Below are 25,473 nucleotides of genomic sequence, written 5' to 3'. Positions count from 1 at the left end.
CACTATTATTCCCACGAAACCCATCTCCAAACTCCGTAGCCTGGGCCTCGGCACCTCCCTCTGCAACTGGGTCCTGAACTTCCTAACTCTCAGACCACAATCAGTAAGGAAAGGCAACAACATCTCCACAATAATCCTCAACACCGGTGCCCCACAAGGCTGTGTTCTCAGCCCCCTACTATACTCCTTATACACCTATGACTGTGCGGACAAATTCCCCTCCAATTCGATTTTCAAGTTTGCTGACGGCACCACCGTAGTGGGTCAGATCTCAAACAATGACGAGACGGAGTACAGGAATGAGAGAGAGAATCTGGTGAACTGGTGCGGCAACAATAATCTCTCGTCGATGTCAACAAAACGAAGGAGATTGTCATCGACTTCAGGAAGCATAAAGGAGAACATGCCCCTGTCTACATCAATGGGGACGAAGTAGAAAGGGTCGAGAGCTTCAAGTTTTTAGGTGTCCAGATCATCAACAACCTGTCCTGTTCCCTCCATGCTGACACGATAGTTAAGAAAGCCCCACCAACGCCCCTACTTTCTCAGAAGACTAAGGAAATTTGGCATGTCAGCTACGACTCTCACCAACCTTTACAGATGTACCATAGAAAGCATTCTTTCTGGTTGTATCACAGCTTGGTATGGCTCCTGCTCTGCCCAAGGCCGCAAGGAACTACAAAAGGTCGTGAATGTAGCCCAATCCATCACGCAAACCAGCCTCCCATCCATTGACTCTGTCTACACTTCCCGCTGCCTCGGCAAAGCAGCCAGCGTAATTAAGGACCACACGCACCCCGGTCATTCTCTCTTCCACCTCCTTCCGCCGGGAAAAAGATACAGAAGTCTGAGATCACGTTCCAACCGACTCAAGAACAGATTCTTCCCTGCTGCCGTCAGACTTTTGAATGGACTTACCTCGCATTAAGCTGATCTTTCTCTACACCCTAGCTATGACTGTAACACTACTAGATGTGGAAGTGTTGGTAAGGGTGCAGAGGAGATTTACCAGGATGTTGCCTGGTATGGTGGGAAAATCGTATGAGGAAAGGCTGAGGGTCTTGAGGTTGTTTTCGGTAGAGAGAAGATGATTCAGAAGTGACTTAATAGAAGCATACAAGATGATCAGAGGATTAGATAGGGTGGATAGTGAGAGCCTTTTTCCTCGGATGGTGTTGGCTAGCACGAGGGGACATAGCTTTAAATTGAGGGGTGAGAGATATAGGACAGATGTTAGAGGTAGGTTCTTTACTCAGAGTAGTAAGGGCGTGGAATGCCCTGCCTGCAGCAGTGGTGGACTCGTCAACGTTGAGAGCGTTCAAGTGGTTATTGGATAAACATATGGATGATATTGGAATCGTGTAGATTAGAGGAGCTTTAGATTGGTACCACTGGTCGGTGCAACATCGAGGGCCGAAGGGCCTGTACTGCGCTGTAATGTTCTATGTTCTATGTTCTATTCTGCACTCTCTCCTTTCCTTCTCTATGAACAGTATGTTTTGGCTGTAGAGCGCGCAAGAAACAATACTTTTCACTGTATACTAACACATGTGACAATAATAAATCAAATAAGAATGTGGAACAAATGCTGGAAAATCTCAGCAAGTCTGACAGCATCTGTGGAGAGAGAACAGAGCCAACGTTTCAAGTCTGGATGACTCCAGCGTCAGAGTAATTTGCAGTAATTTGCTTTTATTTATAGTAAGAATGTGGAACTCATGACCATAAGTTGGCATTGAATCAAATCATTTGGATGCATTTAAAGGGAAGTTAGATAAGCGCATGAATTCTTTCTGAGAGGAATTCAAGATATGTGGATATGGTGAGATGATGTAAATAGAGGGAGGTGCATCTGTGACAAGACCATCGTAGAATCTCGAAAGTGCGGAAGGAGGCCATTCGGCCCATCGAGCCTGCACCAATAACAATCCCATCCAGGCCCTATCCCCGTAACCCTACATATTTACCCTGCCAAACCCCCTGACACTAAGGGCAATTTAGCTCCGGTTTCCTCCCAAAGTCCAAAGATGGGCAACACGGTGGCACAGTGGGTTAGCGCTGCTGCCTCACAGCGCCAGGGACCCGGGTTCAATTGTCCGTGGTAAATGTGCAGGGTTACGGGGATAGGGCGGAGGGCAGGACGTGGGTGGGGATGCTCTTTCGGAGAGTGGGTGCAGCCTCGATGGGCCGAATGGCCTCTTCCTGCACTGTAAGGGTTCGATGGTTCTGAAGAAATGAGCTGCTTTCTTTCGAATACGGTAAGAAGTCTCACAACACCAGGTTAAAGTTAACCTGGTGTTGTGAGACTTCTTACCGTGTTCACCCCAGTCAAACGCCGGCATCTCCACATCATGACTTCTTTCGAATAGACAGGAATGCAGCATGATTCAATGTTTAAAACAATGAAAGAATGATGCGAAGTAGATAAACCCAGACTGTCACCTGGTGAGTGAGGGGTCTAGAACGAGGGAACGTACAACCACATTAAATCGAAGAGAATTCACACGAAGAGTGGGAGAAATCCTTTGATATGAAAGCTGGTGAAATTGTGCACTACACTCCCAGAGTTGGAGATGTTCAAATTTAATAGGTTTGAAAGATGTTTGTGAGAAATGAGGTTATAACAGGAGTATTGAAACAGGGCAGGCACATGGGATTATGTTCCTTTTTTTGTCAGGATAAGTTTAAGTTTATTAGTATCAAAAGTAGGCTTTCGTAGTAACTTCATTGTAGTGTTAATGTAAATCCCCTCGTCGCCGCACTCCGGTGCCTGTTTAGCACGGCCAATGCACCTAAGCAGCACGTCTTTCGGAGTGTGGGAGGAAACCCACGCAGACACAGGGGGAGAACGTGCAGACTCCGCACAGACAGTGACCCAAGGCCGGGAATCGAATCTGGGTCCCTGGTGCTTTGAGGCAGCAGTGCTAACCACTGGGCCACTCTGCACAACATGAATCAGTTGGGTCAAATGCTTGTTTTAATTAAATATATTTTTAAATAGAAAGGTGAAGACATAGTTTCCAGTTTTGGGACACCACATAATGGGAAGGACACCAAGAACTTGACCAGTTGCAGAGAGTCTTTAACAGGATGATATCAGGAATGAAGGAATTCGCTTTGTTTTTACACAGAGGGTGGTGAATGTCTGGAACACGCTGCCCGGGGAGGTGGTGGGAGCAGGTACAATAGCGGCATTTAAGGGGCAACTAGATGAATACATGAATAGGACGGGAATGGACGGATACGCACTCCATAAGTGGGTACGGTTTTAGTTTAGGCAGGCATCATGATCGGCGTAGACTTGGAGGGCTGAAGGGCCTGTTCCTGTGTTGTACTGTTCTTTGTTAATGTGGAGAGACTGGAGATGCTGGGATTTTTCTCCTGAAAGCAGCTAAGGTTAAGGGGAGATTTAATGGAGGTGTCCAAACTCGTGAACGCTTTTGACAAGATAGAAGGGGAGCAATTGTTTCCAGTGGCAGGAGAGTCAGTAACAACGGAACACAAACTTCAGAGAATTGGCAGAAGTTCCGAGGGGGCAGCAGGGGTCGGGATGAAGAGGAATGTTTTTATGCTGTGAGTTGTGCCGATCTGGAATGCTTTGTCTAAAAAGGTGGAGGACACAGATTCAGTGATCAAAAAGAAATTGGGTAAATACTTGAAAATAAGAAAATTGTACATTGCTGGACAGCAGGGTGGCACAGTGGTTAATGCTGCTGCCTCACAGCGCCAGGGACCTGGGTTCGATTCCCAGCTTGGGTCATTGTCTGTGTGGAGTTTGCAAGTTCTCCCTGTGCTTGCGTGGGTTTCCTCCCGGGTGCTCCGGTTTCCTCCCACAGTCCAAAAGATGTGCGGGTTAGATTGATTGCCCATGGTAGGTTGCCACTTAGTGTCAGGAGGACTAGCTAGGGTAAATGTATGGGGCTGTGGGGTTAGGGGTCTGGGTGGGATTGTGGCCGGTGCAAACTCGATGGGACAAGTGGCCTTCTTCTGCCCTGTAGAGATTCTATGATCAAAAATGGACAGGGGGAATGGGACTCGTTTGATAGCCCTTTCAAAGAGCTAGCACATGCACGATGGGCCGAATGACTCCTGTTTGACTCTCTGGCCATGTCATTCAGCAAGGCAACTTCAGCCTTCCAAGACTGTGACAGTATTGTGCGCTGAGCAATCTGGAGTTGGATGTCTTGCCAAAGGCACAAATCCTTATACTTTATAAGATCAGTCTCAGAGATTTAGAACAGTGACAAGGGGGATTAGAGGATAGATTCCTTGAAGTGTCCAAACAGGAAATTGTTCCGTACAACCCGTGATTGATATAGAATTATTATTCCTGCAATGACCGACAGCAAACCTTGGCTAAGCCTTCAATGTACGTATGATGTTTTTGAGACTTCAGAAGGGAGGGGTACTGCATTGAGTGTTGTAGGGACAAAAAGCAGAAAACGCTGGAAAACCTCAGCATCTGTGGTGAGGGAATCGAGTCAATGTTTTGAGTCTGTGTACACAGTGGGATCTTCCAGTCCAGCCGCTATCAAGGGGGTTTCCCATTGTTTGCACCCTTTGGCACTGGGGAAACATAACGGCGGGAGGAGAGGGGGGTCGCTGTGGGTTCACTGTGTCTCTGGAGTGGGACTTCAATCCAAAGCCTGCTGACTTGGAGGTGGGAGGTGTTATCACTGAGCCAACACTGACACCTATTTAAGGAATCAGTGGAGGAAATTAGATATCTATTGCTCAGGAAGTGGAAGGGGAAAATTCCCAGAGGACTGTAATATCGATACAGGGCAGCACGGTAGCAAGCACTGCTGCCTCACAATGCCAGGTTCGATTCCGGCCTTGGGTCACTGTGTGGAGTTTGCATGTTTCCCCCCCCACCCCCCGTATCTGCGTGGGTTTCCTCCGGGTGCTCTGGTTTCCTCCCACTGTCCAAAGGTGTGTGGGTTAGGTGGATTTGCCTTGCTAAATTGACCCTTAGTATCAGGGGGACTAGCTCGGTAAATACATCGGGTTGCGGGGATAGGGCCTGGGTGGGATTGTTGTCGGTGCAGGCCTAATATGCTGAATGGCCTCCTTCTGCACTGTAGGGATCCTAAGATACTGCCAACTCCTGATAAAGATTATACTTGCGATGGAGACACACCATCCGATAGAACAGAGCAAACCTGGGGAAATTCTATAATATCAGCTGATTGATGGCTTGTTAGTTGTTCAATATATACAACGCTGAAGAATATAATCCACTCTGAATAAACACAGGACAATGGGCAATGTCACACACAACCGGCATTGATGAATTATTTACAACATTTAATTGAAACGATCAATTTTTAATGGCAAGGCAAGGAAAAGGATGAAGAGATTAGAACTAATGTCAACTCCTTGTGTGACGCTAATATGCTGCCAGGTGACTTCAGCACTCAATTTCCCAAAAAAAATACACAAACGTCCAGTACGAGTGCTGAAGATTAATTTCCGTTCGCAGAGGGCCAAGATCTTCCTCGCTTTAATCGTACAAATTAAATGGCAAGTCAGTCGCTTCGGATAACATGTGAAAATAGCCACAAGTATGCAGTCACTTGGTTTTACAGGCTTGAAATAAAACTACACATGGGAATTATTGTAAGAAATACAGTGCACAAAGGAAGCAAAAAGCTCAGCGTAGCCCCATTAACAGGATCTGCTAAAGCCATTAAGGAACTCTTCGGTTTGTGGAGTTTTTGCCTTTTGCCTACATAAATATTTAACTTAATGAATTAACACATGTGTGTCCTGCGACGCAGATATCTGTGGAGAGTTGAGTAAGAAAAGAAGAGATGTGAGAAGCCAAGGGCTTCAGAGAGCCAGATCGTTCCTGGCCAATCTCCTTCATCTTCTCGGATACGTCACTTTTCCCAGAAGCACCCATGTTGAGTGCCTTTCGTAGCAAAGGTCTTTTCTTTTTTAAATGGGCTCCTCTTTGACCTAGCTGGAACAGCTGGATGGCTGTTGTTGACTTCATAGAATCCCCCACTGTGCAGAAGGAGGCCATTCGACCCACCGACTCTGCACCGGCAACAATCCCACCCAGGCCCTATCCCCTGAACCCTGTGTTATTTTCCCTGCAAATCCCCCTGAAACTAAGAGGCAATTTAGCACACGGCCAATCGACTTAACCCGCACATCTCTGTGTGGCACACATCTCTGTGTGTGGGCGGCACGGTGGCACAGTGATTAGCACTGCTGCCTCACAGCACCTGGGACCCAGGTTCAATTCTGGTCTTTAGGTCACTGTCTGAGTGGGGTTTGCACATTCTCCCCATGTCTACATGGATTTCCTCCCACAGTCCAAAGGTGTGCGGGTTAGGTTGATTGGCCATGCTAAATTGATCCTGGTGTCAGGGGGATTAGCAGGGTAAATATGTGGGGTTACGGGAATAGGGCCTGGATGGGGATTGAGGTTGGTGCAGACTCGATGGGCCGAATGGCCTCCTTCTGCACTGTAGGGTTTCTATGATTTGTTCTATGATCTTTTGGACTGTGGGAGGAAACCAGAGCACTCGGACATGGGGAGAACGTGCAGACTCCGAGTCAATAATATAATAATATTATATTATTGAACTTGTCATGACTCCTATGGTTAAATATCTTGCTTAGCTAACACAAGGAGAAGTACTTGGTTGGAGTACCAGAGGACAAAATAACTCCCAAGAATCAAGGCATTCAGGAGAGAAGGTGACCCGAGGCCGGAATTGAACCCGGGTCCCTGGCGCTGTGAGGTAGTGGTGCTAGACACTGTGCCGCCGTGCCACCCTTTATCTGCAAGTTTGTCATTAATCGGAGTACGAGTTTATGCTTGTGCATTGAATTGAAAGATAAAAGCAAAATACTGCGGATGCTGGAATCTGAAACAAAAACAGAAAATGCTGGAAAATCTCAGTAGGTCTGACAGCATCTGCGGAGAGAGAACAGAGCCAACATTTCGAGTCTGGATGAAGGGTCATCTCTCACCACAGGTGTGAAAGATGCTGCCCCAAACACCCATTTTATTCTTCTGTATTCCATTTCATCTTTGTACTCTTTTATTAGATCCAAAAAATCTATTTTCTCTCCGTGTTTGGCCAGTATCAGGTGGAACAAAATTGTTCCATTGTTAAAAGAAAACTAGTAAGAAGTCTCACAACACCTGGTTAAAGTCCAACAGGTTTATTTGGTAGCAAATACCATAAGCTTTCGGAGCACTGCTCCTTCGTCAGATGGAGGAGCAGTGCTCCGAAAGCTTATGGTATTTGCTACCAAATAAACCTGCTGGACTTTAACCTGGTGTTGTGAGACTTCTTACTGTGTTCACCCCAGTCCAACAAAAAGAAAACTAGCCCAGAGATATTTAGGATAGACATTCAGATGAGGTGCTGTCGAGCTAGTGGTGGCCATAGACTTTGGATGGAGGCGGAGGATCAGGAGAAAAGAGGGCGGAACGGCTCAATTAACATTTGTGAGACCTTCCTGCGTGCAAATTGGCTGCCGTCTTTCCGATATTACATCAGCATAAGTACTTAACTTGAAAAACTTGAAAGTGCTTTGAGACATCCTGAGGTTGTGCAGTTTTAATCCAAGCCTTTCTTTCCTTGACTTAATAGACAATACATGACATAACATTCATCCCTTTGCAGGAGGAGCCTTCTCTCTGTGCATGTTATTAAGCTACATGGTAATGGCAATCAAAGTAACTCTTTCAGAGGCCGGTGTCCCTTCACCAAATTCCCTTTATTTACAAATCCTACACCACTCCCAGAGTGCTTCAGGTACACAGTCAGAATCCAGAGTGCCAGTGGATCCGACACTCCCAGTTATATTTACAGGTGAGGCTCCCTGATTGGGCAGAGCAATCATTATCAATCGTTTTGGCCAACAAAAAATAAACTAAATCAAATTAACTCAGGGACAAATTAAAATGGGCAGCTCCCAAAAGAAGGGGAACCACCCGAAACAAAAGGCAAAGCGGAACGGAAACTTAAAACGTCAAATTAAAATGTGATCATCGGGGTCAATAATACACCCCAGTCCCTGCGGTGCCCAGCGGATATGGAAAATGTTAAAGGTGCCCTCGGACACCACATGCTCCCTCTCCAGGGACACCCAGCTGCGAATATAGCCGCGGCAGAGGGGCAGACAGTGGGATCAGACCACCCCCTCGGTCGCCCACTGCCTGGACCTGTAGATGGTATGCCTTGATGTGGAGATGCCGGCGTTGGACTGGGGTAAGCACAGTAAGAAGTCTCACAACGCCAGGTTAAAGTCCAACAGGTTTATTTGGTAGCACAAGCCACTCGCATGCCTTGCCAGGCTCCAGAGCAGGTTCGCGAGGAGGTCCTCCTCCTTCCCCACACTCCTCCGCACCGGGTGCCCATAGACCAGGAGCGTGGGGCTGAAGCGCAAACAAAACATCAACAAAAGGTTTTTGAGGAATCAAAAAAGGGTGTGCAGTCTACAACATTGAACGTAAACGTGGCTCACGGACTCCACAAGTTTGCAAAAGGGGCAGGTCGCTTGAGAGAACATGAACCAATTTAACCTTTTGTTGTATGCACCAGCTTCCACCCCAGGTCCCCAAGATAGTGGGGGAGAATCCCTCCGTAGAGGGACTTCCACTGGGAACCTCCGCCACCCGGCGGCAACAGGGCCCGCCAAGGTGTGTCCTGGTGACGGACAAGGAAGCAGGAGTGGAAAGGTGCCTTTATTTGCAAACTCTATTCCACTCCTAGCGTGCTTCAGGTACACAGTCAGAACCCGGAGTCTCAGTGGACCTGACACTCCCAGTTTTATACACAGATGAGGCCCCCTGATTGGGCAGAGCCCAATTCTCCAAGAGGCCAACCTCAAGGATCTTGTTGAGGTCATTACAGCAATGTGCGGCAATGGCAAAAGAGAGACACTCCAAGAGGGGAAGCTTCTTCACATGTACAAACGTGTGATTGTACCATAGACACGGTTGCTGGAATTTTACCGCCTCGCCCACCCGAGGCTCATAAGATCCCTCCTGAGGCCAACGGAGAATGCCGTCCTGTGAGCCTCACCCGCCCCGATTCTGGGTGAGGTCCAAGACAGGAAAATCCTGCCCGAGGTCAATGGGATGGTCCTGTCCCGCCCGCTACAGTTCCCATGGTGGGCCGAACGGGAAAATTCCTCCGTGTGTGAGCGTGTGTTTTATAGCATCGAGCATTGGCTGCGGCAGCCCATTTCACCTCGGGGACAGGATATAAAATCCAGCCCAGATTGATTGGACAAAGCTGCTCTCCGTCTCCTGACGGGATACCTTGAAAGGGGTTTGGGCTGAGATCCAAGTATAAAACTGGTCCTCATTTGCAATAATGAATCGGGATTTCAGAGAGCTACGGGATGGCTGGCATGGAGAATGGAAAATGTCACACTGACACAGTGGGGGCTTATGTTCTGACACTGAGCTAAGATGTATTGTTGGGGCACAGTTAAGGGAACTACCCATTCCCTCCCAAACTCAGGGAAGGTCAGTGTGGGCAGCAGTTGCCTGATATTGAAACTATTCCATTTACATATAGCACCAGTATTCCCCTAAAGATGGTATTCCCAGTCATCCAAGCTGGAAGAGATTTCATCCACTTTTGTGGCATCCCAGATGACTACAGAGTCCATTGTGAGGAGTGACAGATTCCCCGACCCACCCACCTCACCATAACACTATAAATCCCATCCTGTTTTCTTTGTCTTCAGCTCTGACGAAAGGTCATCCAGACTCGAAATGTTGGCTCTATTCACTCTCCACAGATGTTTTTGATTTGATTTGATTTATTATTGTCACATGTATTGGGATACAGTGAAAAGTATTGTTTCTTGCGCGCTATACAGACAAAGCATACCGTTCATAGAGAAGGAAAGGAGAGAGTGCGGAATGTAGTGTTACACTCGTAGCCAGGGTGTAGAGAAAGATCAACTTAGTGCAAGGCAGGTCCATTCAAAAGTCTGACGGCAGCAGGAAAGAAGCTGGTCTTGAGTCCGATTGGTCCGTGACCTCAGGTTCTTGTATCTTTTTCCCGATGGAAGAAGGTGGGAGAGAGTGGGGCGAATTTTACCTTCCCGCCCGCCATGGGAATCGTAGTGGGCAAGGGGTGGGCCATGGAAAGGTCCGTTGACCTCGGGTGGGATTTTCCGGTTTTGGGGAAAATGTGGCCGGAAAATCCTGCCCAGAATGTCCGGGATGCGTGGGGTCCTCAATTATGCTGGCTGCTTTGCCGAGGCAGCGGGAAGAGTAGACAGTCAATGGATGGGAGGCTGGTTTGTGTGATGGATTGGGCTTCATTCACAACGCTTTGTAGTTCCTTGCGGTCTTGGGCAGAGCAGGAGCCATACCAAGCTGCGATACAACCAGAAAGAATGCTTTCTATGGTGCATCTGTAAAAGTTGGTGAGGGTCATGGTGGACATGCTGAATTTCCTTAGCCTCCTGAGAATGTAGAGGCGTTGGTGGGCTTTCTTAACTTATAGTGTCAATGTGGAGGGACCAGGACAGTTCTGTAGCCTTGTGAGGCCGTAACTACTTGGTAAAATGTGATTTGGGTTTCATCTCATGGCATCTTCTCAGGTGGTGAGTTCTGGATCTTTACCCTCCTCTGGGTGAAGAGGACTTTCCCAGGAACTGGGCCCAAACCTCCTCAAATCTCTCCCCTCTGGCTCTCCTACCCACTCTATCTGATCACCCATCATTTCATACACCTCAGTGAGATCCATCCTCAGCCTCCTCTGTCTGGAAGAGAAGAAACTGAACTTTTCAAACCTTTCCTCCAGAAAATTCTCCCTTTCGGCAAATCTCCTCTGTACCCTCTGTCAGTCAGTGCCCAGTAAGGTACAAGAGCAGTCTTCTGGGGAGGGTCAGTCGGACACTTTAGATTTGAAAAGGTCACTTCCTAATGCTGTGAAATTAAACCCCAGGCCTTGATACAGATTGGGGCCTAAAATGGAACTTTCTAGAATATCAAAGCAGCTGTATAAGGTGTGAGTGGGAGAAGAGAAAGTAGGGAATTAATCATATTCTGGGTTTTCAGGAAAGATGGATGAGCGGTAAGTTACATTTTCACAATTAATTAATGTTAAGCAGTGGGATATGGTGGATGTGTGCACAGAACATGCAATTAAAAATCTTACTCTTGGCCTGATTACTGATGGCGTGCTCTGTGTAATGTCATCTTGTGCATTCTTCATTCCTGAACACCAGATGTTGGCAGCTGTCACTGACCTTCCTGTTCAAGAGTTTGAGGCATGGAAATGTCGCACTGGTGTCGCAGGAGGCAACCCTGGAAGTTGCAAGTTAGAACATGGCGGAACAGCCGCTCCCATTCCTGTCATCTTGTACTCTGCTCAATTCCAATCTCTGGCAACAAGAAAAAATGGGAAGCAGAACTGTAAACTGCTGTGCGACTCGCATCCCAGAATCCAGGAGTAGTCGGCTTCTGGTTGCTCCACACTCTCCCATGACTGGGAACGTCAAGTTCCCCTGGGGCAAAATCCTGGAACTCCCTGCCTAACAGCACTGTGGGTTGTACCTACACCACATGGACCGCCGCTGTTCAAGAAGGCGGCTCATCCACCACCTTCTCAAGGGGCAATTAGGGATGGCCAATAACTGCTGGGCCTAGCCAGTGACCCTCACATCCTGTGACAGCAAAATAAAAATGCCACGCCAGAGAAAGGGGGTGGAAGATTGGATTAACGATTGCAATCAGATGGGTCAATGTCAACTTAATTCTCCTTTAATTGGAGGGTTCCACATTCCATTATTGAACAGCGAGAGGTTTTGTGGAACGTCAATAAAAGTTTGTCCCCTGTACCAAATGCCCAGATGTGGTCTTGCTCTCATTTATCTCCCAGGGGTGAGTCAGGTTGAGTCAGAAGGAAATGATGGTGGATTATGAATATTAGTCTGTAACACCATCACGAGCAAAGCAGAGGTGGAATTCTTAGAATCCCTACAGTACGAAAGGAGGCCATTCAGCCCATTGAGTCTGTACCAACCACAATCCCACCTAGGCCCTATTCCCGGAACCCTCATTTACCCTAGCTAGTCCCCCTGACACTAGGGTCAATTTAGCATTGCCAATCTCAATCTAATCCTCTCACCTTTGGAGTGTGGGAGGAAACCGGAGCACCCGAAGGAAACCCACGCAGAGAGGAGAACGTGCAAACTCCGCACAGACAGTGACCCAAGGCTGGGATTGAGGATTGGAGATTTGCGGGTCTGTTGCCAGTGATGGAGTGAGGACATGTCGGTCTCACTGCTCCCTCTGACCAAGAGGAATTTCTGCTTGAGGTGTGTCGGTGCCATAGACCAATATCTGCATCCCCCAATGCTTAGATGGGTAATGCAAGATAAATCAGGCATGTCCTGGATGCAGTGAATCCGAATCATGCAAACTTATTAACTTGACAGTCATCTAAAGATGGATCTTGAAGATTTCCGGTGATTGGGGTTGTGACTATTTCCTTGAGCAATCTGTTCCACGGTGGGATTGGGAGGAAGGATTGTTGATACACTGACTTGGAAACAAATGTTTGTTGGATTGGTGTGTATGGCTACCTTGTGTTTGGGCATAGCCGGAGAGTGCTGGGTACTAGTTCCTGACAATTCCCTCCAGCCCATTCCAGATTTTATAGAACGTGGCCAGTCTATCTTTCACCCTCCTCGGCTGGAGTGATCCCCACTCCAAGGATGGAACTTTCCGGCTGCGCTCGCCCCAAAACCGGGAAATCCCGCCTGTCCCCCTACGATTCCCATAGCGGACGGGACGAGAAAAATCCCCCCCCCCCCCCCCCCCCCCCCACCAAGTCTTTGATTAAGGATGTGACCCTGGTGGATTTCCCACACTGATTCATGGCAGGATCATCCATCGCATCTTTGGACGGCTTCAGTCTCATTTAGATAGATCTCTCGCCATTTCAGGATCCCACACACAACAAGAGGCACAGCAAAGGGAGAGATTATTTTGTAGGTAGAAGCTGTATGGGAAGTGTTCACTTGTGCACATCCAGTTACCCACTGATCAATGTTTGGACAGTGCAACAAGAATACAAATTACTGCTTTAGCAAGGTTGAGTATTCACTGATTGAACCATCCAAATGGCCAGGCTCTATGTGGCTGCGCTGACACTGGCCGAAGAGAAGGAACCCAGTGTTTGATTCCACTGGGGATTACTTTAATTAATTTCTTAGTCACAAGTAGGCTTACATTAACACTGCAATGAGGTTACTGTGAAAATCCCCTAGTCACCACACTCCGGCGCCTATTCAGGTGCACAGAGGGAGAATTTAGTATGGATAATACCACTAGCCCTATTATCGCTAGACTAGATTAACCCAGAAACTCAGCTCATGTTCTGGGGACCTAGGTTCGAATCCCGTCACGACAGATGGTGGAATTTGAATTTAATTTTAGGGCGGAACAGTGGCACAGTGGTTAGCACTGCTGCCTCACAGCACCAGGGACCCGGGTTCAAATCCGGCCTCGGGTCTCTGACTGCGTAGAATTTGCACATTCTCCCCATGTCCGCATGGGTTTCCTCCGGGTGCTCCAGTTTCCTCCCACAATCCGAAAGTTGTGCAGGTTAGGTTGATTGGCCATGCTAAATTGCCCCTTCGTGTCAGTGGGGTTAGCAGGGTGAATACATGGGGTTACGGGGATAGGGTCTGGGTGGGATTGCGGTGGGTGCAGACTCGATGGGCCGGATGGCCTCCTTCTGCACTGTCGGGATTCTATGATTTTCTCCAAGACTTGTACAGTTAATATACGGAGCAGAGAGGGAAAGGAAAATAATTTTTCCACATCCTTTAATTTGTCAGAGAAAGCTGCTGCTGGATCAAGCTTAATCTTCAAGAGGGCCAGCAAAGAAAGAGGGTCAGCACACGAGGGGGGATAAAGACAGCCTGCTTAAATATACTGTTGGAAGATAAACTTGATGGAACAATTTTGTTTTGAAAGAGTTCTTAAGCTCCAGGTTGTAAACAGAGAGACTGATTGCAAAATCGACCAAGTGTTACAAATCTCCCTCTGGCTAGCATGAACGAATATGATTTCAGACTTCTTCCTGTTTTTATTGTTGCTCTTTGAAAGGAGGTCACACACGCGTACCCAAAGCATGTTGCACAAGTTCAATAAACTCAGGTAGTTTTCTCCTTCCCTGTCTGGCTCGCTCTCTCTCTCTCTTTTTGCTATCATTGTGTTTGAAAGCCCTCTTTGGCTGATGGTCGCAAGTCAAGAGATCGGGTCAATGTCACCCTTTGAGGGTCTGTTTACGAGTTTGAAGCACTCCCTCTTGTCCCATTTCCAGCAGGGATTAGACCAATTTGGCCTGCGCCAAAGCAGCTCATTTCCACATGTTCCTGCTGCCTGCTGATCACTTTCTCTCTCTCTGGCAGGAGGATTCGGATTCGGAGGGGATGCCAAAAAAGAAATGGCCGACGGTCGACGCTTCGTATTACGGGGGGCGAGGAGTGGGAGGAATCAAAAGAATGGAGGTAAAAGGGAACTCCTGTATTTGTCGCCCGTCGGAGAGTGACTGGCTTATGTTGAGGTCACAGTCTCAGGATACGGAATTAGCCATTTAGTTTATTTATTAGTGTCACAAGTAGGCTGACATCAACACTGCAATGAAGTTACTGTGAAAATCCCCTGGATGCCATACTCCGACGCCTGTTCGGGTACACTGAGGAAGAATTTAGCATAGCCAATGCACCTAACCTACACATCTTTGGACACCAAGGGGCAATTTAGCATGGCCAATCCATCTAACCTACACATCTTGGAACACCAAGGGGCAATTTAGCATGGCCAATCCACCCAACTATTACATCTGACGATGTAAACTATCTATTACAGATTTAACATTAACCCTTTAATATTTAAAGTTTATTTATTTGTGTCACAAGTAGGCTGGCATCAACACTGCAATGAAGTTACTGTGAAAATGCCCTGGATGCCACACTCCGACGCCTGTTCGGGTACACTGTGGGAGAATTTAGCATGGCCAATGCATCTAACCAGCATGTCTTTCAGAATGTGGGAGGAAACCCACGCAGACACAGGGAGAATGTGCAAACTCCACACAGACAGTCACCCAAGGCCTGGAATCGAAGCTAGGTCCCTGGCACTGTGGGGCAGCGGTGCTAACCAGCTGTTAATGTTCCAAACCTGTCACAGTGACAGGAGACAGTGGTAAAGGGAGAAAGGATTGAAGAGTCTTAGGGCAAAGCCCAGACAGAATTTTTCCTGCCTTTTGGCTGGGGGAATACATACTGAACTGTTTAACTGCATCAGAGCAGCTTTGCTACACGTTCCCTTGGACACGTCAAGGATTTTGGCCTCCAGTCAATTACCCAAAGCCCCAGCTTTCAGAAGCTGGAAAGGCTGCTCAGCCCTGTATTTCCCAAAGGACATTCTCCCCACATCGGCGTGGGATTCCTCCCATGGTCCGAAAGACGTACTGGTTAGGTGGATTGGCCATTCTCCCTCCGTGTGCCCGGACAGGCGTCGGAGTTTGGCGGCGAGGGGATTCTCACGGTAACTTTTCACAGGAACAAGATCCATCCCAAAAAAACCCAAAGAGATATTCTTGTCAAAGGAAGTGCTCTCCAGTCTGCTTTTCAACCTCATTATGTTAAAAGTCATCCTGGTGTCACCAAGACACCTCCTTTTATTTTTTGGCAAACACTTCTTCCCCCTTGCCCACTCTCACCCGACCCAGCCACCCACCCTCACCCAACCCAGCCACCCACCCAAGAACCATGGATTCATGAAACCACATTCCCTTTAACAGTTGAAAATGAAGAGAAGCATTGAGTCCAAGCTCTGATTTTCAATAATCTGAGCTGAGTTATTTTTCCAGCAGTGTTCAGGTTCACTGTCACTCGTTTAATCTTCCCATCCCGTCTCAATTTACTCAATTGAGTAAGTTGCCAGTTACAGCACTGTAAAGCATCCTGCACCAGCCCAGGAAAGCAACAGCCGGAGCAATGCGACCCGGTGCAGAAGGAGGGACAGCAGAAGGTGGGGGGGACGGGGGGTGGGACGGGGGGGGGGGTTATGTTAGCAAAGCAATTTACAAAGGACGGGTTGCGTCATCTCAGTCCACAGTATTCAGACACTGGTTCTCTATCTTGGCTCATCCAATGCCGGGCCTGGAGGATCATTCAAATACTCGTTTGCGATGTTTGCTGACATTCTCACCAGAAGCCCCCCCACCAGAGCACCGCCCCCCACCTCCCCCCCCCCTCCCGTCCACGCCCCTGCCCCCCACCCTTCCTGTGTCAACACCCCTCCTCGCTCCATGTTCTTTCCCCTCTGCAAGTTTTTAACTTTTTTGCGCTTATCAACCTTCTGGAAGTTTTTTTTTGTTGGAAACTACGTGAAGATCATTAACTTCCTTAGAGATGGAGCAATGAAACATAGAAACATAGGAAAAAGAGAGCAGGAGGAGGCCATTCGGCTCTTCGAGCCTACTCCGTCCACATTTCATCATAGTCATGGCTGATTATCCAACTCAATAGACTAATCCTGCTTTCTCCCCATAACCTTTGATCCCATTCGCCCCAAGTGCTATAGCTAGCCACCTCTTGAGTACATTCAATGTCTTGACATCAAGTACTTCCTGAATTCCACAGGCTCACCACCTCTTGAATACATTCAATGTTTTGGCATCAACTACTTCCTGTGGGTAATAAATTCCACAGGCTCACCACTCTTTGGGTGAAGAAATGTCTCCTCATCTCCGTCCTAAATGGTCTACCCTGAATCCTCTGACTGTGGAACTGTGAACTCAAAGCTTCGGCCGCCAATACTTCCTGGTTGGAATTCTCCAGCCTTGTCTGTGACTGGGATTGTCCAGTCCTGCTGCTGTGAATGGAGATTTGGCTGAGGGCCAATTTCTCCATTCTCGCTGGCAGCCGTGCGAGTGCATGCGAGACCAGAGAATTCTGGTTTGCCCCATGTGACTTTTTTAAAATCCTGCTGTAATTCTTCCCTGGAAACATTGGCCGGTTGCTGGAGCACAGATACAGGATTCCCTCCAGAAATGTTCAGTTGACGCTAATAACACAGTGGCAGCCCCAAAGAGACCCCATGTCCATGGGGCTGCATTTGTAAATTCCTCCACAGCCTTCTTCCACCCTAACTCTCTGACCTCCATTCAGTTGAAGTTTATTTATTAGTGTCACAAGTCAGCTTACATCAACACTGCAATGAAGTTACTGTGAGAATCCCCGAGTCGCCACACTCCGGCGTTTGGGTATACTGAGGGGCAACTTAGCATGGCCAATGTACCTAACCAGCACGTCTTTCGGACTGACGGAGGAAACCCATGCAGACACGGGGAGAACGTGCAGACTCTGCACAGATACTGACCCAATCCGGGAATCGAACCCGGGTCCCCGGCGCTGTGAGGCAGCAGTGCTAACCACTGTGCTACTGTACCGTCCTCGGGGAAAACGTGCAGACTCCACACTGACAATGACCCAAGCCAGGAATCGAGCCCGGTCACCCACAGATACTGCCAAATTTCTGATTGCCAGTAAGTGGCAAGAGGGAAGAATCGGATGACTTTTAAACAATCCCTGTCTCATTAATGTACTACTCACTGACCTCGCGCCCAAAATGGCTGTCAGCTGTTTCCAGAGGGGGCCACCCAGGGCCTGCCATTTCACCTGGTACCAGCTCAGAACTGGAAAAGGAATGGGTCAAACATGGGCTCCTTTTTAATCGCACCACGATCACTTCCGCAGGGAGGAAGCCTAACCCTCGCCCTCGCCCTCGCCCTTGCACTCGCCCTTGCACTCGCCCTCGCCCTCGCCCTCGCCCTCGCCCTTGCCCTCGCCCTTGCCCTCGCCCTCGCCCTCGCCCTCGCCCTCGCCCTTGCCCTCCCACTAACCCTCCCACTAACCCTCCCACTAACCCTCCCACTAACCCTCCCACTAACCCTCCCACTAACCCTCCCACTAACCCTCCCACTAACCCTCCCACTAGCCCTCCCACTAGCCCTCCCACTCGCCCTCCCACTCGCCCTCCCACTCGCCCTCCCACTCGCCCTCCCACTCGCCCTCCCACTCGCCCTCCCACTCGCCCTCCCACTCGCCCTCCCACTCGCCCTCCCACTCGCCCTCCCACTCGCCCTCCCACTCGCCCTCCCACTCGAGTGCGCCCTCCCACTCGCCCTCCCACTCGCCCTCCCACTCGCCCTCCCACTCGCCCTCCCACTCGCCCTCCCACTCGCCCTCCCACTCGCCCTCCCCCTCGCCCTCCCCCTCGCCTTCCCCCTCGCCCTCGCCCTAACTCTAACTCTAACTCTAACCCTAACCGGTGGGAACCCACTTTGCATTTTCAAAATCTATCTCTGGGCTGCGGCCGGCCAGATGGACAAGGGTTAACCCAACATGTTTAGTTCCAGGGTGCTCCGGTTTCCTCCCACGGTCCAAAGATGTGCGGGTTAGGTGGATTGACCATGCTAAATTGTCCCGTAGTGTCAGGGGGGCTAGCTAGGGTAAATACATGGGGTTATGGGGATAGGGCCTGGGTGGGATTGTGGTCAGTGTAGACTCAATGGGCCAAATGGCCTCCTGCTCGAACTGGAGGACACTTAAATCATCTCCCTATCCAACCCCCGGCCCTTCCCCCATCCAACCCCTGGACCCACACAGTTCCTCACATATTCTTAAATGTTCATCTTCAACCAGACTGCCGCAAGACAACTCCGGTGTTTCTGCTCGGGCTCATCATCCCTGCGAAGCACCTTGGGGACATTTTTCTACCATTGGTGGGGGATGCTGGATGGGCCAAATGGCCGCCACCTGCTCCTATTTCTGATGAAGAGGACGGTTGATTTTTTTTTTGTGAAGTGCCATTGGAACAGGAAGCAGAAATATTTAAGTTAGGGGGTAGGCGATGGCCTAGTGGTATTATCGCTAGACTATTAATCCAGAAACTCAGTTAACATTCTGGGGACCTGGGTTCAAATCCCACCCACAGCAGATGGTGGAATTTGAATTCAATAAAAATATATCTGGAATTAAGAATCCACTGATGACCATGAAACCATTGTCGGAAAAACCCATCTGGTTCACCAATGTCCTTTAGGGAAGGAAATCTGCCGCCCTTACCTGGTCTGGCCTACATGTGGCTCCAGAGCCACAACAACGTGGTTGACTCTCAACTGGCCTCTGGCAACTAGGGATGGGCAATAAATGCTGGCCAGCCAGCGACGCCCATGTCCCATAAATTAATTTTTTAAAAAGTTGGCCATGAGCGTGAACATTTGAAACAGCTGCAGAAACCTGTCAGAGTGTTTAACCCATGATTTTATCCATTGTCCAGTCGCTTTTAACCAAAAGAGAAAATGCTGGAAAATCTCAGCAGGTCTATCAGCAACTGTAAGAAGAGAAAAGAGCTGACGTATCGGGTCTGGATGACCCTTTGTCAAAGTCCAGCTTTGGTCCAGTTGCCTTTGGTGGACTGATGGATCTTGACACGGTACACCATCTATCACACTGCGGGGCTTCTGATTTCAACTTCACTACAGGCCCTCGCTCCCTTCTTCCCATTTCCGAGACGAACCCCCCCCGCCCCCCGGCTTCATCCCAAAAGAAATAGCCATTTCATCTCACATCAGGTTTCAAATTTTCCAGGTCCGCTGGGGAGAGAAGGGATCAACGGAAGAAGGTGCCAAATTGGAAAAAGCCAAGAACGCCAGGGTTAAAATGCCGGAGCAAGAGTACGAGTTCTCAGAGTCCGGAATGCACAACAATAATGGAGCTCGCAGGTTGAACTCTCCCAGAAAATGGTATTCGCCAATCAAGGTAACCATCTTCTATTGCAGCGTTCCTCATACGGGCTGGGATAGCAGGGAAGTTGCGGAGCTTCATGGTGGTAGAATCTTGTAACCCAATTTCTGCTGATGTTGGAAGCTGAAAGGAAGGCTCTTACAGGATGTGTTGGGGGCAATGCTACAGTGGAGGAGGTGGTGGCCATCTCCACCAGTAGGTCATGCCTTCAGGCTTTGAATAGAAAATTCCATTTGGTAACTTGGGGACCAGTGTTATTCGAGGCAGTATGAACCTTAAAGGGAGAATGGGGTTGAGAAACACATGAGCCATGGTCAAATGGCAGAGCAGACTCGATGGGCCAAATGGCCTAATTCTGCTCCTATATCTTATGGTCTTTTGAAAAGTAGGGTTCTGACATGTGTGCGTCTGAGTGTGTGGGTCATTGTGTATCTTTGTGAGTGTATGGGCCATTGTGTGTGTCTGTGTTTGTGGGGGGGAGGTCAGTGTGTGTGTGTGGTGGGGGGGGGGTCAGTGTGTGGGTGAGTCATTGTATGTGAGTGAGTCATTGTGTATGTGTTGGTCATTGTGTGTATGTGTGTGTGTGTGGGGGGGGTGGTCATTGGGTGTGTGTGTGTGTGAGTCATTGTGTTTCTGTGTGGGTCTCAGTGTGTGCGTGGGACTCAGTGTGTGCGTGGGTCTCAGTGTGTGCGTGGGTCTCAGTGTGTGCGTGGGTCTCAGTGTGTGCGTGGGTCTCAGTGTGTGCGTGGGTCTCAGTGTGTGCGTGGGTCTGTGTGTGTGTGGGTCTCATTGTGTGTGTGGGTCTGTGTATGTGAGTCTGTGTGTGTGTGGTAGTCATTTGTGTGTGTGTGTGTCATTGTGTGTGTGTGTGTGAGTCTGTGTGTGTGTGTGTGTGTGTGGCTTCTGCTGTAATGCTATGGGTTGGCTGGAGAAAGCAAATTCTTAAACAGACGAGAGTAGATTTTTTTTTCTTTTTATGCTGTTTTCTACTTCGTTGGTATCTGCTGAATTAATAATGTTGGCTAATCACAGGAATGATTTGAAGGGATTGGATAATTTGAAGGACAGACAATGACACTTGCTGAGTGAAATGCACATCGCAAAGTACATTCAGCAAAGGTCAGAAAGGATGAGAGGCAGAAAGCTGGGAGGAAGCTCACTAAAGTGCCTCTTTGTGCACTTTACACCAAATGGGTTGGGCAGACTGATTGAGAAAGGAGCGAGTGATGTGCACAGGATTGTTGCGTAATGCTCAAAGAATAAATGGATCAGAAGTAATAGGCGACTCACCCAACCTAATTCAGAAAGTGAAGAGTATGAACTCTGCTCAAAAACTCCCCTCTGATCCCCGTCTGGGCAATGATATATCTTACCAACAGGGACACAAGTAACGCAGTGCCACATGTTTCAAAGGTTGCTGGATGGCCTTGTCCCCAGCAATCTGTTTGACCGAATGGAAGGGGAGAGTTTTTTTTTATTGATTCATGGGACATAGAAACATAGAAAAACTACAGCACAATACAGGCCCTTCAGCCCACAAAGTTGTGCCAAACATGTCCTTACCTTAGCGATTACAAGGCTTACCTATAACCCTCTATCTTACTAAGTTCCATGTACTTATCTAAAAGTCTCTTAAAAGACCCTATCGAATCTGCCTCCACCACCGTTGCTGGCAGCCCATTCCACGCACCCACCACCCTCTGAGTGAAAAACTTACCCCTGACATCTCCTCTGTACCTACTCCCCAGCACCTTAAACCTGTGTCCTCTTGTGGCAACCATTTCAGCCCTGGGGAAAAGCCTCTGCCTATCCACTCGATCAATACCTTTCAACATCTTATACACCTCTATCAGGTCACCCCTCATCCTTCGTCTCTCCAAGGAGAAAAGGCCGAGCTCACTCAACCTATGGGCGTCGCTGGCTGGGCCAGCATTTATTGTCCATCCCTAGTTGCCTTTGGAGGGCAGTTGAGAGTCAACCACATTGCTGTGGCTCTGGAGTCACATGTAGGCCAGACCAGGTAAGGATGGCAGAATTCTTTCCCTAAAGGACATTAGTGAACCAGATGGGTTTTTCTGACAATAGAATGGGGCACATTCGAGTTGTTTGCACCCACTATCGAAGTCACCTGTAAAGAAAGCTGCCATTGTCTTTTGGGGAACTAGCAGGTCTTCTCATGATTCCCGTTGAGCTTCATGTGGGGAGGTGGTCAACATCTGCCAACCCAAGATAAAAGCAAAATACTGCGGATGCTGGAATCTGAAACAAAAACTGAAAATGCTGGAAAATCTCAGCAGGTCTGACAGCATCTGTGGGGAGAGAGAATAGAGCCAACGTTTCGAGTCTGGATGACCCTTCGTCAGAGCAGGGGTGGCACAGTGATTAGCACTGCTGCCTCACAGTGCCAGGGACCCGAGTTCAATTCATGGCTCGGGGGGGGGTCAGTGTCTGTGCGGGGTCTGCACATTTACCCCCCGCCGCCCCCCCATGTCAGCATGGGTTTCCTCCCACAGTCCAAAGATGTGTGGGTTAGGTGCACTGGCCCTGCTAAATTGACCTTAGTGTCAGGGGGATTAGCAGGGTAAATGCATGGGGTTATAGGGCCCGGGTGGGATTGTTGTCGGCGCAGACCCGATGGGCCGAGTGGCCTCCTTTTGCACTGTAGGGTTACTTTGATTCTAGACTCAAAACGTTGGCCCGGTCCTCTCCCCACAGATGCAGTCAGGCATGCTGAGATTTTCCAGCATTTCCTGATTTTTGTGTCTGCCAACCCAAAAGGAAATCCCTCACCAGGGAAGGATGCACAAGTTCACAACAGGCAATGGGTCAAAGAGCAAAGCTCGTGTTCCACAGGTCGGGGAGAAAGAAAAACAAGGTCCCGCATTCATCTCCACAGACCCCAGCAGAAATTGAGATGACCACATTGAAACTCTGTGAGAGTGTGTGTGTGTGTGTGTGTGTGTGTGTGAGGGTTGGAACAGGAAACAAGAGTAGCATGTCTTTGATTACAGCACCTTCCATCTCTGCAACAAACACTGGAGATTCGTCACTGAGATTCCCGTGCTGAAATGTCAAGTCCATGCTCTGAAAACAACTTTGTTTCTCCCTCATGATTCCCAACAGTCTTGGCACGAAAACTGTTGCTGTGTGCTCCGCAAGAGGCACGCAGTCTTGCTGCTATTGAGGTTTGACCTCGGAGTCAGCAGCATGTTGGCCTGAACTACTTGCATTGCTCAAAGAGGCAGAGTTCCAGGTTTGACGCTGGCAATGGCTGCCGCTGCTGCTGGCTTTGGAAAATCACCAGCAAAGTCCTGGGACGACTGGCTGGAACCTGTCAAGTGACCAGGGGTGGCATGGAGGCATAGGGCTGGGAAAGGGACACCGTGTCCTCCTTCAGCAACAAGCTTCTCTGAGCATTGAATCATTTTGTGAACGATTCCCATCACATAATGCTCTAATCTCATTGAGGGTTCAACTGGACCCCCTGCCTCTTACTGCCCCTTTACAGCACAGAAGGAGGCCGTTCAACCCATCTTGTCCATGCCAGCCCAGCAACACCCTGGTGCACTTTCTAATCCCACCTTCCTGCACCTGGCCCATAGCCCTGTAGCTCACAGCACCTAAGGTGCAGATCCAGGTTCTTGTTAAAAGAGTCTAGGGTCTCCGCCTCCACCACCGTCTGGGGCAGCGAATTCCAGACACCCACCACCCTCTGTGTAAAAAAGTTCTTCCTCATGTCTCCTCTACACCGACTGCCACTTATTTTGAAACTATGTCCCCTGGTTCTAGAATTCTCCGTCAAGGGAAACAATTTTATCCTGTCCACTCTATCTCTTCCCCTGTACACCTCCATCAGGTCACCCCTCAGCCTTCTTCGTTCCAAGGAAAATAACCCCAACCTATCCAATCTCTCCTTGTAGCTACACTTTTTCAGCCCTGCCTGTACTCTTGCAATCCTCCTCTGCACTCTCTGCAGAGCAATTCTATCCTTCCTGTAATATGGTGACCAGTACTGCACGCAGGGCAATTAAAATTGAGGATGTGGTGAAAGGCAGAATTGGAGGAGATCTCAGAACACACACGTTGCACTCAGAATAATGGCTGGGCCAGTACCATCTGGCAACGCCAGTTCAAGTGACCTGCAGTAATAGAAGCCAGTAGTACTGCAGTCCTTTTACATTGTGTTATAAAATATTTGCGCTGTAGAGATAGGTCCATGTTGCTGTCTGTGTTCCAGTCGACCAAAGAACAAAGAAAATTACAGCACAGGAACAGGCCCTTCAGCCCTCCAAGCCTGCACCCCAACCATGCTGCCCGTCTGAACTAAAACCCCCTACCCTTCCGGGGACCAGATCCCTCTATTCCCATCTTATTCATGTACTTGTCCAGATGCCGGTTAAAAGTCACTATTGTATCTGCTTCCACTACCTCCCCAGGCAGCGAGTTCCAGGCACCCACCACCCTCTGTGTAAAAAAAAAAAAACCTGCCCCGTACATCTCCTTTAAACCTTGCCCCTCGCACCTTAAACCTGTGCCCCCTAGTAATTGACTCTCCCATCCTGGGAAAAAGCTTCTGACTATCCACTCTGTCCATAGCCCCTTATAATCTTGTAGATTTCTATCAGGTCTTCTATCCTCGACCTCTGTCATTCCAGTGAGAACAAACCAAGTTTCTCCAACCTTTCCTCATAGCCTTCCATACCAGGCAATATCCTGGTAAATCCTTGCTGTACCCTGCCCAAAGCCTCCACAACCTTCTGATAGTGTGGCGACCAGAATTGAACACTATATTCCAAGTGCGGCCTAACTAAGGTTCTATAAAGCTGCAATATGACTTGCCAATTTTTAAACTCAATGCCCCGGCCGATGAAGGCAAGCATGCCGTATGCCTTCTTGACTACCTTCTCCACCTGCGTTGCCACTTTCAATGATCTGTGTACCTGTACACCCAGATCCCTCTGCCTATCAATAATACCAGTAAGTAGTCTCACAACACCAGGTTAAAGTCCAACAGGTTTATGGCAGCACGAGCTTTCGGAGCGCTGCCCCTTCATGAAGGGGCAGCGCTCCGAAAGCTCGTGCCACCAAATAAACCTGTTGGACTTTAACCTGGTGTTGTGAAACTGCTTATGTGCCCACCCCAGTCCAACCTGGCAACTCCACATCATATCAATAATATTCTTAAGGGTCCTACCACCTCCTCCCATTCTCCCTCCTACTTTCTTCATTCAACCCCATCAATCTCTCCTTATATTCTTTTCACTGACGTGTTTATCCTGGTTCCTCTTAAATGTATCTATTCTAATTCGCCTCAGTAACTCCCTGTGGTTGTGATTTCCACACTAACCACACTCTGGGTAGAGAAGTGTCTTGTGTATTCCCCATTGGATCCCTTGGTGAATATCTTATATTTGTGGTCCCCTTTTCTGGTCGCACCCACGGCTGGAAACATCTCGGTGTCGGCAAAATAACAAACGCTTTGGCAAATCTTCAATGCCTCTTATCGGAACAGTCTTTCTCTCTTCTGAAGACATGTGCTCCAACTCGAAAGCTAATTTGACTGGTAATAGCTTGGCACAGTGGTTAACGCTGCTGCCTCACAGCGCCAGGGACCCAGGTTAAATTTCAGCCACGGGTGACTATCTG

At 48.7% G+C, this 25,473-nt stretch overlaps 1 protein-coding gene across 1 annotated transcript in view; it reads left to right on the top strand.

Annotated features, from left to right (window-relative positions):
* The window catches only part of LOC144510172 (anthrax toxin receptor 1-like), a 157,023-nt gene that overhangs the window by 92,736 nt on the left and 38,814 nt on the right, over window positions 1–25,473 (top strand). Inside the window, exons 14-15 of the mRNA XM_078239609.1 lie at window positions 14,419–14,517; window positions 19,672–19,842. Of these exons, the coding sequence (XP_078095735.1) occupies window positions 14,419–14,517; window positions 19,672–19,842 (270 nt within the window). The remainder of the gene's footprint in view (window positions 1–14,418; window positions 14,518–19,671; window positions 19,843–25,473) is intronic.

The sequence above is a fragment of the Mustelus asterias genome, chromosome 22 (assembly GCF_964213995.1).
Source record: "Mustelus asterias chromosome 22, sMusAst1.hap1.1, whole genome shotgun sequence".
Lineage (NCBI taxonomy): Eukaryota > Metazoa > Chordata > Chondrichthyes > Carcharhiniformes > Triakidae > Mustelus > Mustelus asterias.
Note: the sequence above shows the minus strand (reverse complement) of the source record. Positions and strands in the feature narration are given on the sequence as shown.